The following is a 17106-nucleotide window of genomic DNA, read 5'->3' as shown; positions in this document are numbered from 1 at the left end:
GTATTTATTATTATTATTATTATTATTATTATTATTGTTTTTTCTCTTTTCTTCCCTACCTTGAATAAGACTGTGAAAATGGCCATTTGCGGAGTAATGCCAAAGTGTTTGTAGATTGTGAATCAATCCAGTTTTGTAACATCTCTAATTGTATGTGGACTCTTGGTGTAGATTCTCATTTCACTCTGCACATGATGGGCAAGATTGGAGACCCATGGACTAATGACTCAAGACTTTCGTACCTGTGGATATACTTGCTTTGTTTTGTTTTTATTGTACTGTATATAAGATATATGACTGCACATGACAAATGGAAATAAAAAGAAGTTCCAAAAAAAAGTAAACCCATTCTGTTAAGTCTTGATGGGGTAAAATAATATCTATGAATTATTTTATACTGAATAAATTTGCCTCTGGCTTCTCTTATGTATTCTTCAGTGGTGGAAAGAATCCCCTCCCATGTTTTTTTCATCTAGTGTACAAGACAAATCTTTCTCCCATATCATCTCCAGATTATTGCAACCATTATTATTTGTCCAAGGACACATCTCAGACCATCTTGAAACCTTATGATGCATTTTGGGTAGTTGTACGGTAAGTAGCATTCAACCGCACTTCTATCCTGACCAACAGGAACAACCTCTTTAATAGTGTCTAATTTGTAAGTACTTCCAAAAGTGGCCTCTGCCCTCCAAATTAAATTTTTCTTTAAATCTGATATATGAAAGAAAATTGCCATTTTCAAATAGATCATCTATTATTCTGATGTCTTTTCTTAGCCACTGAGCCCAATAGATAGACTGTCTGTCTATCTTTATTTTCGGGTTATGCCACATGGATGCATATTTTTGAGTATACTGAGAAATTTTACATCTCTTATGTACCTCCTGCCAAACCATTTTTGAATGTTCTAGAATAGGATTGCTCACCTAATTTTTCTCATTTTTAACTGTTTGTGCTGGAACCTCAATAGGTTTAAAGGGGGAGGTGAGTTCCCGCTCAGTCAGGACCCAGTCCAGGTCAGCACCAGCTTCGTCCCAATGTCCTGTAAGCTTGGACATCTCAAATGCAACACTGTAATATTTTATGTTTAGTAATGATAAACCCCCTCTCTTCTTGGACTCACATAATTTATCCAAACGAATTCGAGTTTTTTTCCCCACCCCAAAGAAATTATCATTTTGTCATATCTTACTAATAGTTGCTTTGGAATGCATATGGGTATCATCCCGGTTAGGTAATTTATTTGTGGTGCCACAACCATTTTTATTGCATTTACTTTACCCCATAATGTCAGGTGTAATTTACTCCAATTATCCAATTCAGCTTTTATTTAATACTTTTTCCAAGTGGGGTGGCATGGTGGTGTAGTGGTTAGCGCTGTCGCCTCACAGCAAGAAGGTCCAGGTTCGAGCCCCGTGGCTGGCGAGGGCCTTTCTGTGCGGAGTTTGCATGTTCTCCCCGTGTCCGCGTGGGTTTCCTCCGGGTGCTCCGGTTTCCCCCACAGTCCAAAGACATGCAGGTTAGGTTAACTGGTGACTCTAAATTGAGCGTAGGTGTGAATGTGAGTGTGAATGGTTGTCTGTGTCTATGTGTCAGCCCTGTGATGACCTGGCGACTTGTCCAGGGTGTACCCCGCCTTTCGCCTGTAGTCAGTTGGGATAGGCTCCAGCCCGCCCGCGACCCTGTAGAACAGGATAAAGCGGCTACAGATGATGAGATGAGAGTGAGACTTTTTCCATGTTAGTTGTCATAATTTCCCTTATGTCTGGGTCTAATTCTATACCTAAATATTTCATCCCCTTTGGTAACCATTTGAAATTAAAAGCGGATAGCTGATCATGTGAACAAGTTTGAGACACTGGCATGGCTTCTGATTTGTGCCAATTGATGCAATAACCAGACACTTTAGAATATGCTTCAATAGTTTCTAGTAAAACTGACACAGAACTGGCTGTTTTTGGTATTTTGTAAAAACTGTCGAGTTTCTTTCAGTGTGTGTGTGTGTGTGTGTGTGTACACCATTACACCTGAAACACCAAGGAATAATGTACAGCACGCAAATAAGTTCATATATATATTCTGATACGAGATATAAGTTTATTGAACTGTTGCAGAAATTTAAATACACAAACTAGTTTTATACAATAAAAATAAAAAAACACTACATTTTTATTTCTTTGGAATGGATTTGACTGATAAATTGTGCAGAGTACTGTAAGCAGTTTCATGCAGGTCACAAGTTGTTCCTAATAAAGAGCTCATTTCCAACATGGAACTGCAGGAACACGAGTCTTCATCACACACACACACAGATGTTCATCAAAACCTGAAAAGAAAAGAAAAACATCTGGATTAATCCCCACAAACTGGACTGCGGTACTTCATGACCACCAGCATGTAATCATCTCTGCTCCAAGAGAAACATTATAATCATCTCCTGTTTATAATTTAATCCAACATTTATTCAGTCTTCTATAAGATCTAACATTTAGCTCCAACAAACGAGAACTTCCACAAGATCTAACAGGAAAGTGAGCAGACGTTTCCCATCACATCACTGCTCTTATCCAATCCCAGGCTTTGGAGCTTTTTAAACAGTAACTCCCACTGCGGTGGGTTTGATCTCTTGTTCTACATGTAGATTTAAGTGCAGACTTTAAGAAGAAGCCGAGGTGAAGTTTACAGGAAGGACAGAAGACACAGTGTGGAGGTGGAGAGCAGGAAGGAGTGTCAGAGTGAGTCAAGTGGCTCCTTAAATCACACATTTGTGGCCGTGTGGCATTAAAGAGGATCATTTTACTGAGTTTTGAGGAGAGTTGAGAAGAAAGTGTGCTGCTGATCAGAAACAGGGAAAAGCCGAGATCATCTTATTCAGACAAAAGCAGCAGGATGAAGTCAGAGACAGCAGGGTGTCACAAGGACACGAGTTGCTCATTTACAATCACTCTCATGCACTCAGACGGGACATTTTGGAGACTCGGACTGACTCCCTGTCTTCTGCTTTCAGAGTCATTTTAAATCAACACTTTAATGAACACTAAACAACATTAAAGGTAATTGTGAGAAGGAAAAAACCCACATCTGATTAAATAGAACACAGTGAACATTTCCAAAACTGGTTTCATTTCATGGCCTGGTCATGTGATCTTTACTGAACTTAAACAAAAATGATAACGAGGTTAAAAGATTTTTCTTCCCCAACATTGAACTAAAAAAGTCATTACTCACCTCAGTGTCTGTAGTTTGTAATGTTTATCATCCTTAAGAGCAGAGAGCAGATTCTTTCCTGAGTCTCCGATTTCATTCCCAGACAGATCCAGGTATCTCAGGTGTGAGGGGTTTGATCTCAGAGCTGAAGCGAGAGCAGCACAGCCTTCATCTGAGACACCACACCGCCCCAACCTGCAGAGACACAATGACACACACTTCACTGTCTCAGTTTATGATCATCAAGATTCGCTTCGTGTCTTTAAATTCGAGGTGTGTGTGTGAGAGAGAGAGAGAGAGAGAGAGAATATCGCTCCATAATCGTTCAGTCTGTAGAAGAATACCTGATTAGTGTTGGATGGAAATGATTTTCATTGGTTTTGTTAAACAGACTTTCTCTGTAATTTAGAACAGTTTTATTGTTCAGTGTTGTTTCTTCCAGTGGACACATGAACAGAGACTTTAGTGAGTTCTAGAGATTTCTGCAGCTGTTCTGCTCTCCTTTGCTTTCTCTTTCTCCTCCTTCAGTATTCCACGCTGTGCTCTTGGAGTGATTTTTGCAGGATGCCTCGATCTTAGGCAGAGGAGCAACAGCACTGAATCTGCTCTGTTTGGAGACAATTTATCTTCCTGTGGACCGAGTCACACACACTCGCTCTTTACAAACGCTGTTTTAGTCACGTTTTCCTGCTTCACACATCTCTACAAAATCTCTCTTTAATCAGAGTTCACATGAACAGCTCTTTCCTGAGAAGATCAGACGGTCAGTAATCAGACTGTGTGTGTATTTTATAGAACAGGGTCGGACTCTAATTGGCTTTTGGAGAAGTCGTTATCAGAGAGGGTCACACACTTTAAAACCCAGAGTGTGGATGTTTAAATGGTTTATTCAGGACTGACAAGAACAAGTGCGAGTGTGTTTTCTTTCGACAGAATGGGTTTGTCGACTCTTCTGACTTGGATGAAGATTAGACCATGTTTTATTATTAATGAACGCAGAAAACCAGGTCATGTCAAAGGCTTCAAAAATGTTTCTGCAAACACAAGTAGTGAAATATAGATTTTTAAATCACCTGTTATTTAGAAAGAAACATTTTGTGGCTGTTCAAATTGGTGCATTTTTCAATGTATGGTAGTGTAGGAGCCATATTTAGGTTGCTGTATGACTTAGTATTTGTTGTTTCTATATGATTTAGTTTGGTAACCTGTAAAAGGAATTATGTTAGAATTATGTTAGATACTTACCTGATTGCCTTACCTGTCATGTGGTATGTAGCCACTCCCCTTGACGTGCCGGTGTGGCGCGTAACTGCGAGCTTTAATTAGTCCTTTGAATCAGGGGTAAGGTAGATGACGAGGCGGAATAGTTTTCCGACTGCAATAAGCCGAATGCATTGGAATAACCTACTAAACTAACAGAGCTTTACTTTAGTTTCCCTTTTTGATCCTTTGTTCGCAACCATAAAGTAAACCGGAATTGTCTTAATGGAATAAACCACCATCTCATTTCATTGAATTTTCTGAGTGCTTAACTGGATTGTGTGTCGGGAACCTCATCAACCTCACGTGGCAATGTTTGTTGCAAGGAATTGCTATTTCAGGTAGCGTTTTAATTTCAAAGAATTCTTCTTCTTTACAGTTCTGTGTGTGTGTGTGTGTGTGTGTGTGTGTTTTCCCATGGATTGGTGATGTTTGTGAAACTGATGTTAATCATATCTGTCGAATAAAACAGAGCGTAGTGGTCGTGCCCTGTGATCTCCTCTCACACACACCTATTGATCCTGTTCTCCACTTTAGCTCTGGGTTACTGTATGAATGGAACGGAGTCAGTGGGTTTACTCACAGACAGTCTGTATTTATGACTAAATGTGGAATAGGAGATGATTTTAGTGAAAGCACTACTGAGGAAAACTGCATGGGTTTAATCCTGCTGATCCACTGAGCTGCTTCTGTAACGCAGATCTGGCAACCCTGTTCAGAGCAGCGAGACGGAGACGTCCTGAGAGAATATTTACTACTTTATCCTTTTATTACTATATTACTAGGGGCCCATGGAGCAAAACTGTAGGAACCCTGTTGGTTTTCTTATAATAATAATAATAATAATAATAATCTCCTAAAAGTATGTGGACAGAAAACTGTAACTCACACAGGCACCAAACTTGGTTTATCGGGGCCTTTCACATGGCGTAATCCTAACTGTGGATTTATGTGGCCATGTTTAAGCTTTGTGTTTGACGACCGGCACAAGTGTACACGAGTGATTGTGAGCCCAATTCAGTAAACATCTACAGATAAACTTATAGAAGTTACACAGCGAAATTTCTCCTCTGCATTTAACACCCATCTGAAGCAGCGAACACATGCACACAAGTGAACAAATCAGCGAGCATGCACACACACACACACACGTGCAGGAAAAAAAAATTATGGGTAAATTAAGAAAGAAAACAACTTTATTCATCACACCATGCAAACAGCGCCCGGGGAGCAGTTGGGAGTTCGGTGCCTCGCTCAAGGCCGTCCCATATTAACCTACTGCATGTCTTTGGACTGTGGGGGAAACTGGAGCACCCGGAGGAAACCCACGCGGACACGGGGAGAACATGCAAACTCCACACAGAAAGGCCCTCGCCAGCCACGGGGCTCGAACCTGGACCTTCTTGCTGTGAGGCGACAGCGTTAACCACTACACCACCGTGCCGATTATATGGCTCTGTGATGCCTGCATATTTCAGCTTTTGGATGGAGCGCAATCTGCTGGTAGAATCTAAATGTTTGATCGTTTCAGAGAGATAGTACTGACTGCAGTCGTCTCGATTTTCATTATTAACCATCGCGTTTTGTCCACAGGGGGCGCTAAAACTGAAACATTGTAATATCTTAAAGGTAGAGTGCCTTTAGCCACATGTCCCTAAATTCTCCGCTATTTTTTCCTGCTTCACCATGACCCAATTCAAGATACTACGTCATGCATCACATGGTGGGCTTTCCCCGTTCACGCAAGGCATTGTGGGATACAAATTTGAAACAGGAGAGAAAAATGGAGGACGTGAATGTGTGAATGAAACGTGAAAGAGTGACTACAGTAACGGAAAGTGAGAAGAAAAGACGTTATGTTCTATACGAAGGAAAGGAAACGCAGGACCAAACTAATAAATATGGGCGCTCAGCGAGCACCTCGGTGTGATCAGCTGTTCGTTTAGCGACAGAATGATGGAACTGTCAGTGCACGCTCAAAGGGAAACCTGTAGATGGCAGTAATGCAACACTGTGGACGCCAGCTGCCGTAAAACCCAAAAGAAGAAGAAGATAAACCTGCGCATGCGCACACGGACTTCCTCTGTCTGCTTGACTGCGCCAAGCGAGTGATTTCATGCACATTATTTGCTTTAATCCCCTCAAATTAAATAACTTCCCAGCCACAGAATGGCCTGATATTTTGAGAGATATTACAGAAATAAACAGATATCACAATCACCACATTTCAGAGGGAACTAAGTTTCACTGATTTTATGAAATCGAAAGGCCGTCTCGCTTTAAGAACCTCTCAAGTAAGAAATTTAAAATCGGGTGTGGTCTCACTTGGCCCCTTATTGCTTGGATCCCGATGATCGCTGCTTGTGGCTATATTTATTACTATATTACATTATTTGAATTATTAAAAAATCAACAGAAAGACGGTTACTATGATCGGCTCCATTTAATTTTTTTAATTTAAAAGCAAAGTTTTTTCATCAATTCTTTGGCATTAACGTCTCATTTTAGTTTTCAAATTTTGTATTCCCGAGATCATTTCCACCATGTCACTGCTGCTCACACAGAGGGCAGTTAGTTTGAGTCTCAGGTGCAGTTTGTGGGATTCGTTACAGTGTTGTAGTAAATTTCACAGTGAGTTCAGACACATCGCAGTCGGATCAAGTCCCGTTTTGTGCTGCAGCTTCTCACATACGTCCATCTGACCCAAAGACTCTGTGACAAATCATCAGTGTGCAGTGAACAGAAACAATCTTCCTCCTCAGGACACTGATGATGAAGCTAAAACCTCTGCTTCAGTCTCACTATTAGAGAATGGGTCTTACTGAGGAGCAGGTCATGTGACTCTCAGAGAGATGATCTTACCTCAGTTTCTCCAGTTTACAGTGAGGATTCTCCAGTCCAGCAGAGAGACGCTTCACTCCTGAGTCTCTGAGATTATTCCCAGACAGATTCAGTTCTCTCAGGTGTGAGGGGTTTGATCTCAGAGCTGAACTCAGAGCAGCACAGCCTTCATCTGAGACACCACACCGCCACAACCTGCAGAGACACAATGACACACACTTCATCAACAGATTTAATACTGACTTTAAAGATGAGTGTAGTGGTCTAACAAAGTCAAAACACTTTGGATGCTGTTTAGTTGTTACGCGCTTATCTCCAGAGGTGGACAGTAATGAAGTGCATTTACTTGAGTTCTGTACTGAAGTCCACTTTTTGAGTATCAGTACTTTACTTAAGTATTTTTTTTGGAAACTTATGACTAACTTCACTACATTTTAAAAGACAAATATCGTACTTTTTACTCCACTACATTTCTATCAGGGTCCTCGCTACTCGTTACAATGAAGCGGCTTTGAAAGTGGATGTTTTTTTCATTTCTTTTCTAAAACGTGATTGTTTATTCGCAGGTGACACTGAGACAGTCTATCAGTAATCACAAGGGTCACGTCACAGCCGTAGACTGGATAAAATCAAGATCAATGGTTTCTCCACAGCATTATTTGAACACGATCAGTTGACGGCAGAATGGAAGGAGGCGGTTCTTCTGGGGAATGAACGCACCCATGGCCATACCGAGAAAACATCTTTCAGTTTTCTGAAAGGAATAAAGAGTTGTTTCGTTTTAAATGTTTGCTTTGTTTACCTAAAACGAACCATATCACGGCCTACAAAAACTCGCTGTCCGACCTGCAGAAGCATATTGAGGTCTGTAAGCGTTTTATTCCAAGAGAAAGCTAGCAATGAAGTTGTCTGTGCTTTTAGAGCTAGCGATAATGTTGCAATAGCTGTGCAGTCTGGTTAGTCAAATGACTTTCTATGGATTTTACCGCCAAGTTGCCGTAGCCTTAGTCTGGCTAACGCAACTTCAAAGCTCTGCGAGCATTTGGTCTGGCAAAGATATTAAGCCCAACCGTTTCCCAAAGCGCGTGGTTGACCCGCCTCCCTGAAATGCCTCAGTTTGCTACTGGTCGAAGCCAGAAAAGGCTGTGACGAAGCTTAAACCAATCACATCACTCTTTCCTCTGACGTATGTGACGCGACGGAAACTGCTTGAGTAACAAGGCTGCTCTTTGCTCCGTTTTCAATGAGAACTTCCCGTTGAATCCTTTCAATACAGCATCTACCGCTGCTCCATGTTCGTAATGTTTCTAGTGAATGAAGCGCTTGCGGCATAGATTCTGTAAACAATCTATGGCTTCCGGTCGCAGTTCTACTACGTCACTGCCTTGAACACGCCTCTACCCAGGGCCGTTGGAGATGCTCAAAGTTGATTGGCTCCCGATTTTTCGGGAGCTTGGAAGAGCTGGAGATAGCTTGCCTTGCCTCAGTTCGCAACAGCCCCCCGTGTTGCGTCACACTTAGGATGGGCGGGCCCAGGCTACCGTAGCCTTGTCCTTGGCTAACGATAACAAATAGCTAGTTAACTTGGACACTGTTAGTTAGCATGTAAAAACAGTTATGCTAACATGAATAACGTTAACTTATCTGAAGTCCTTTCAGAAATATGTTTTAGCATAATCTTGCCAAATAAACAGCATGTAGAAATCTCTCTTTTCTAGTAACATTCACGACCCAATATGATTTCGAGTTTGAAAAGCGTTTGCTAGCATGTCAGGTGGAGCGTCACTGACTAGCTAGCTTAACATTAAACCACCATGATGCACAGCATGTGTTCATTTTGTGAATTCACAAAATAATCCAGTCGGTCGCTTCAGAGGCATGAGGTATTATCAGCGCTGTGACAATAATACAACAGTACGTTGACAGAAAACGTACTTTTAATACTTAAGTATTTTTAAAAGCAAGTACTTCACTACTTTAACTTAAGTAAAAGTTTGACTGGAGAACTTTCACTTGTATCGGAGTCACATTTGACCAGTGGGATCTGTACTTTGACTCAAGTAATGAAGTCGGGTTCTTTGTCCACCTCTGGAAATTAGTAATAATTCAAGACCACTTTAGGATTTTAGTGAAAGAACTATGGAGGAAAACTGCATGGGTTTAATACTGCTTCTTCACTGGGCTGCTTCTGTTACACAGATCTGGCAACCCTGTTCATCGCAGATAGACAGACTGAAAGAAAACTCACTAACACAAACTTTCAACTGTCAGAATATCAACAAGTCAACAAAAGAATAGTTGAGAGTTCTAGATCTTTCCATCTTGCATGAAATGCCGAGCTACATGTATCGATCAGAGGTTTAACCTGAGCTGCCAAATAATATTCTTTAAAATGAGGTAATGCCGTCCCCCCCTCCCCCCCTTTAGAAGTTGTAGGGTTTTAAATTTGACCCTGGGTTTCTGACCCTGCCATATGAATCTGGAGATGATTTTATTCAGTTCTGAAAACCATTTGAAGGAAATTTCTACAGGAAGTGCTTGAAATAAAGAGAGATATCTTGGAAGTATATTCATTTTTACACTGTCTATTCTATGGCTACATCCACACGACAACGGCAACGAGATTTTTTTTTAAAATATCGTGTCCACATGGGCAACGGATCAGTAAAATATCAGGTACATATGGCAACGCAACGCTTGCTGAAAACGATGCAATACAATGCCACACCTCTGCGTGCGCTGTAAGACGGTCCCATCAGAGACACCAGAACAATAGAAGAAGTACGACGCCTGGTGGCCCGTTGCTGGGATACGTCAGAGTGTCCACCATATTTGATTTGGCAAATCTTCCACGTAAACCAATGCAAGTAAATGGACTGAATTTCATAAAGCCCCTTTCTACAATAATGTTTAACTCGATGCCTTTTATTCACCCATTAAGACACACACGTATATATTTGGGAAACAAACAGGCATCAAAACAACACATATAACTAAATTTCCTCAACATGCAGCAGGCCTATACCAGAATCAAGCTATCGGAAACTTTCTTTTTTATTCCGCTGCTACTATCGTAGGCTACTAACGATATCTACACATCAAGGCATGTTTTGGAGCTCAGCGGGGATCGTGTAGAATAATGTGCTGTGCTTATGCTGCTGAAGCCGTGCCGTGCCGTCTCCGCATCACTTTCATTAAATGCTGTGCAGATAGGCTATAAAATGTCTCCAAAAACAATTTTTGCAATATACAGTGCTATATGGAAAAAAATTCAATTAAACCATATTACAATGGGATTGCTCCATGTGATTGCTTCACAGTCTGACATGCTTCCAATCTCTTCTATTTTTGAGTGTGACATCACCATCTGACAGCTGGTGGTGAAATTGGTTGGGTGGGCTATGAAATAAATTATAAATTTATTACTTAGATATGCTTGACTAAACATATCTGTTTAGTCAAGCCTTTTGTTAATGGTGTTTATGAGGTAAAGGAGTAGATCTGGAGGGTCCTCATAGAGTGTTTTGGTAAACTGGGATGTATGGATGCTATCAGTCCCCACTCGCTTGCTCACTCGAGTTTGTTGACGGTGTAGTGGCTGCTGCTTTATGTCCCGGGGCCCCTCATGCCTGTGTTACCTTCTGGCTCTCCCCTTTTAGTTATGCTGTCATAGGTAGTTGCCGGAGTCCCTGCTTGTACTCGGTGCAATATGTATACTGCTCCTACTTATTCAGGTGACATTGTGCATACCTAACCACCTGTGTTTTCTTTCCCTCCCCCCCACCCCAAATCTGTCCCTCTGAGTTACATGGAGTCAACAGGAAATCTTTTGGTGGAGAGGGTGGAGACCTCGACTGGCTATCGTAGCCTGCAGGGAATCGGCCGTCAGACATTCTGTCGCATGTCCCAGACCCGGTGAAATGTAATTGAATTGTCTTGGCCAGCCCTAAGGGTCCCATCTGCATCTCATCATTGCTGAGGAGTGTGCTCCCATCACCCAATCAAGCATCCAGCCAGAGCAGGTCATGATATTTTTTACCATATTAACATGCCATTGTTGTGTGTTATGCCTGATGTAAAGACTCTCGTCTCTGCGAGCCTACCACACAGATTTAATACTTGCCATTTTTAGGGCATACCTAACAACCTGTGTTTCTCTCTCTCTTCCCCCCCACCCCCAATCTGTCCCTCTGAGTTACATGTTGATCCTGGGATTGAGATGCTGGCCTCTTCTGCCCCTCGGACCTGCTTGATCCATCCTGGTGCCCTGTGTCAGGTCGGAGTTTTATCGCACCGCTCCTGTGAAGGATGGCCCCATGAGGACAGTTGAGGGTTATACCTGTTAAAACTGTTAATATTATAGTCAGGCTGTCTGTTGTTGCCCAAATGAGGATGGGTTCCCTTTTGAGTCTGGTTCCTCTTGAGGTTTCTTCCTCATGTCGTCTGAGGGAGTTTTTCCTTGCCACCATCGCCACAGGCTTGCTTATTAGGGATAGATTAGGGATAAAATTAGCTCATGTTTTAAGTCGTTCAAATTCTGTAAAGCTGCTTTGCGACAATGTTTATTGTTAAAAGCGGTATACAAATAAACTTGATTTGATTTGATAAATGTATTTATAAATTGTTTGGAGACAGGTTTCACCGAGCGGCTATTATGCGCGAGACTTCATATTTGCCACAAAGTCAGAAAAATCTGTTCGTAAAATGACGTTATAATGACCAAATACAATGAAAAGTATTTTTCCAGTCTCACCTGTGAAAGGTAATCCCATGTGATCTCGTTTGGACAGTAAACCTGTTGGTACAGTTAAACGCAGCACATGAATGAGGCATCTTTATTCTCCGCTTTGACCCATCCAATATGGCGGCGAGGATGACGTATGATCTACGCGGAAGGCGGCGTCTATGTTTATATGTCTATGCCCGGCGTGAAGCACTCACAGTCATGTGGTTGTGACGTCATCGTAAACAAATCCGTTCTACTCATCCAGATGACTTCGCAACGGCGCCGTTGCCAGATCTTTCCACTCTGGAACCCGTTCTCAAAAGATTTTGTTTTGGGGCACCCAAAACGCCGGTGCCGTGTGGACGCCAGGCCGAAACGATAAACAATTTTATCAGATTCACCTGACTCCGTTGCCGTGTGGACAGGGCTTATGACTGAGGCTGAGGAAAGAGATTGAGTTCCACTTTTGTACGTCTTCTTTCATTTTTGTTCAAAGAGGCTCAGAATTTATCTTTGTTATTGATGTGATTTCTTTTGGTATATTTATATATCCCTAAGTGTTTTAACGAGTTCTGGTCCCAATTAAGATGATATTTCTCTTTAAGGTGTTTAGGAGGTATGGATTTAAAAGTCAGAATCTGAGGTTTTTGTATGTTCAATTTATATCCTGCAAACTCGCCAAATCTTTCTAAAAGGTCCATTAATTTGACAAATGAACTAGATGGGCTCGTTAAACATATCAAAACACCGTCAGCATATAGCGCCACCTTGTGATCATCCCCCTTAATGGCTACGCCTTTGATATCTTCTGTCTGTCTCAGCCACTGTGCTAAAGGCTCTATAGAAAGTGCAGAAAGTAAAGGGGAGAGTGGACAGCCCCGTCTCGCTCCACGCTGTAGTATAATAGCGTCTGAGAGAGAACCGGTTATTTTTATCCGGGCTGATGGTTTGTCATAAAGTGTGCACACACCCTGAATGAAATTTTCATGGATGCCAAATCTTTTAAGGGCCTTATATAGGAAAATCCAGCTGACTGAGTCGAAGGCTTTCTCTGCGTCCGAGCTAATTCTGAGGGCTTCGAGATGATTTTGTTGGATGTAATGCAGTATGTGCAGGGACCGCCTGATGTTATCCTGAGCTTGTCTTTGCGAGACAAACCCAGTCTGGTCATTATGTATAATCTGAGGGAGGATTTTTTCCAGCCTTTTGGCCAGGATGGCTGTATATCATTTATAATCAACGTTTAACACCGAAATGGGTCGAAACGATGCACATTCTAATTTATCCTTTCCCTCTTTAGGGAGAACAGAAATGACCGCCTCCTTCAGGAGGCATTTTTACATCCACTAAAGTTGAATTGCAAGCCCGAAGAAGACTTGGCATTAATTCAATTCGTAGGGCTTTATACCGCTCTGAAGGGAGACGGTCAGGACCTGGGGATTTGTTTGCTTTCAATCTGGAGATGGCGCTGTGAAGTTCTGCCTCAGTTATTGCTGCTGTTAAGATCCGATTGTGTTCCTCTGAAGCTGCAGGTAGATTAAGAGAGTTGAGAAATTCACCAATCTGCTGTTCTCCTGCTAATTCAGGTTGTGTATGTAACGATTGATAGCAGTCTTTAAAGATGTTTTGTATTACACTTGGACTGTATTGTATATTTTTAGAATTTGGATCTCTTATTTTATAGATTGTGTTATCCACTTTTTGTTTTGTAGCTTTCTTGCCAGGAGTTTTGCTGATTTTGAGCCGGATTCATGATATTTCTGTTTCGTAAATGCCATCTTTTTTCAATGTCTTGTGTATACAACATGCTGATTTCATTCCGAACTTTCTTTAGTCGTATCAACAGGCTTGGGTTTGGTAGCAGTTTATGTTGTCTCAAGATCTTTTAATTCTTTATTAAGGTCCATTAGCCGTGATCGTCTTGCTTTTTTTTCATGAGCGCAGAAGGATATAATTTTACTTCTAACTACCGCCTTCAGGGTATCCCATACTATACTCGGGTCGACTTCCCCTCGATCATTTTCTTCCAGAAACACTTTCATTTCTTTTCTCCTTTGGGATGTAAATTTTGGGTTGTTTAGAATACTGGTGTTTAGTCTCCACTGTGATCTTCCGAGGTCCCGATCACGGGGAAGGTCAAGCACATCTTTCAATAAGTTGTCAAGAAAACCAGCCATATCGCTGCCCTCTTTATTCTCCGGTATCCCATAGATCCTTACGTTATCTCTCTGCGCTCGACCCTCCTGGTCAATTAGCTTAGCCTCCAGATTAGCTTGGCGCTGTGCTAGCATCTTAATTAACGTTGATGCTGCCTGAAGTACCATCTCGGTTTCTTCGATTCTCTCCTCCGCTTCATCTAGTCTGTCGTTTGCTCTCTAACTCTTTTTTAATGTCTGATAGCTGTGGCCAGTCGTCTCTTCTGAACTCCTGTATTTCTTTGAGGATACTTTGCAGGCTAGCTTCCGAGCCATCATCACCATGTCGGTCCAGTCCGAGGGGGTTTTGGCTTCGGCTATCTTGTCTTATTTCAGACTCGCTTTCCATCCAGGGATCCCAGCAGTAATTGAAATAAATAGAGGAATGTAAGAAACTATCAGCAGGGGTCAAGGGGGCTGCAAGCCCCCTGAAGCTGTTGAGATTTTAACATTTAAAGATGCTATAGAACACATTTTTTACATAGATTTAACATAGAAAAGCAACAGAATTTAACAATAATGTGTATCTATTTGATGCCATATTTTATAATTAATGACATAAGTGGCAAAAAAAATTGTTATTTATAAAAATTAGATGAAAATGTAGCTTTGAAGAATGTACTTCTTCTAACCCGGACACTGTTCCGCTCTCTCTTTTATGGACGATATCTTTTTTCCACGACATATTCAGGGCTGTGAAATTGTAAATAAGAAATCCGAGGAAAAGGGGGGGTCTGGGGGGCACAGCCCCCCAGCATAAGCCATTTTAGGTGTTATATGGTGTATTCTGAGCATTTCCTGCAAGTAAAAAATTGATCTCAACAAGTAAATATTTGACTAGCCTTGGTCTTCATTTTGCCATATAAAATACCTATCAACAGTTTTCTCTTTTAAAATGAAAGATCCATGTAAAATACCTTGAAATATCTAATAAGTGCCTATGTATTTTATCTCTTAATCAAAATAAAAGTAAAAAAAAATGTGTAAATAACAATTTAAAGAAATGTTAATAAAAGAAAACTTTGATAGGCCTTTCAAAATGACTTTGTGAAAAATCATGCTCAATATTTAAGTGAGAGATACCTGTTGTCTTCCAAATTACACTTAATTCTTGTATTATGTCCTGGCTTTTTCCAAGAATCTGTCACAATGTCTCTTGTCTACAGAGCAAAAGTTAAAAAAAAACTAATGTTTCTTATCTAATATATTATTTACATCTTTTCTTTTACTTCTGGCTCCTTCTATTCCTCTTTGCATCACTCCCAGCTATTTCTTTCAATTCATCTTTCAGTAAGGCTATTAGTTATTAGTTCTATAGTATTTGCATTCCTCTATTAAAGCTATTTACAAAATGTTCATAGTCTGTCAAACAGCATCTAATGAAAGTCTTTTCATTTTCTTTTCTTTAACACCATCTCTTTCAGTTTTGCAAACTTGTTCTTTTTCATGTGTCCTCACATGCCCACACACGCCCCGCGAGCGCGCTGGGATCTGTAAACACCGTAAACCCGGAAGAAGAAGAATTACGAATTACGAGAATTTCTGAAGCCTTATGCGCCTCGCCTCATCTATACGCTCTTGCCAGTATCTGTTGACGTTGTCGGTGACAACAAGCCACAGCACCAAGACCAGCAACACTAACGACTCCATGTCCTCCATGTTTATTGTTTACTATTCGGGTCGTGAGACTACCGCTTAAAAGATCACTGATGTCACTGTTTGCGCTGCTTAACGACATCACGTGACGTCCACCCACTTTCGCTAACTCCACCCAATGTGTCCACCCACTTCCAGCCAGTACGGTTCAGCGCGGTTGTAGTCGAAATGCAACTTCAATAGCCCCGCTCAGCTCGACTCAGCACGGCACGGCTCAGCTCGACTCAGCCGCATTTGTAGTGGAAAAGCGGCATATGTCTGATCTTACAACCTGTAAGTACAAAATTCACGTACGCGGTGCCAGGTCACGCAATAGCTATTTTTACCTCTGTCATGCGCTCCTGAGCAGTGTTGCCAGATACTGCTGACATTTTCCAGCCCAAAATATGTTCAAAACCCACCAAAATGCACTTGAAACCGCCCAATCTGGCAACACTGCTCCTGAGTCGCAGTCAAGACGTGTTCCACGCTCAGCTGGCATAAAACTCCGCGAGTCCGGCTGGATTGAGCCGCCGGCCTCATGCAAGGCGATTAAAACCGACTAGACCCCCCCCCAATGATTTTTAATGCAAAAATAGACGTTTTGTGAAGATGATTTTTTCGCGACAGAATCCGCAGAAATTTCACAGCCCTGCATATTGAATTAAGTTCAACGCATTAGAAACAAAAGCACGAACGGAGTTAAAACACATTTTCTAGCAAATGGGCGCAGCCATATTATTCTCGTTCTATCACGTACAGTCTCGCGGTATTTACATCAATTTAACTTCCGAGTGTTCCCGAATGTCAACGAGAACAAACGAAGCTGACAAAAACATCGCTAAACAAGCAAACCAAATCAGAACGTATTCTACTGGTCATTTTACTTAAACAAACATATTTTTAATGGATATACAAGAGATTTAAAAAAAAACAAAAAAAAAACACCACCACTTTGGCTAGAAAAATAGCGGAATTCCGCTAAATAGCGGACGTCTGGGATCCCTGTCCATCGTATTTGTAGTTGTCCTATTTCTAGCTGTAACCCCTCTCTCCATCGTGAAGCAAAACACGCACTTGAGTTGATCAAGAAGAGTTTTGGGGGGTTATTTCAAAAACCGTCAGAGAGCTCGTAAACTACGCTGCCATTTTCTCTATGGCGGAACTGGAACCCTCAGGTGCAGTTTGTGGGATTCGTTACAGTGTTGTAGTAAATTTCACAGTGAGTTCAGACACATC

General features: G+C 41.4%; 1 protein-coding gene across 1 annotated transcript in view; it reads right to left on the bottom strand.

Moving 5' to 3' along the window:
• Positions 1 to 2169: 2169 nt before the first annotated feature.
• LOC132900341 (NACHT, LRR and PYD domains-containing protein 3-like) overlaps positions 2170 to 17106 on the bottom strand; it is a 28483-nt gene continuing 13546 nt past the window's right edge. Inside the window, exons 8-10 of the mRNA XM_060942377.1 lie at positions 7333 to 7506; positions 3232 to 3405; positions 2170 to 2329 (exon numbers count right to left, since the gene is read on the bottom strand). Coding sequence (XP_060798360.1) covers positions 2323 to 2329; positions 3232 to 3405; positions 7333 to 7506 — 355 coding nt within the window. The 3' untranslated portion in view covers positions 2170 to 2322. The remainder of the gene's footprint in view (positions 2330 to 3231; positions 3406 to 7332; positions 7507 to 17106) is intronic.

This window comes from Neoarius graeffei, chromosome 16, assembly GCF_027579695.1.
Source record: "Neoarius graeffei isolate fNeoGra1 chromosome 16, fNeoGra1.pri, whole genome shotgun sequence".
NCBI classification, from domain to species: Eukaryota; Metazoa; Chordata; class Actinopteri; order Siluriformes; family Ariidae; genus Neoarius; species Neoarius graeffei.
This window is presented reverse-complemented; position numbering and strand designations above follow the sequence as displayed.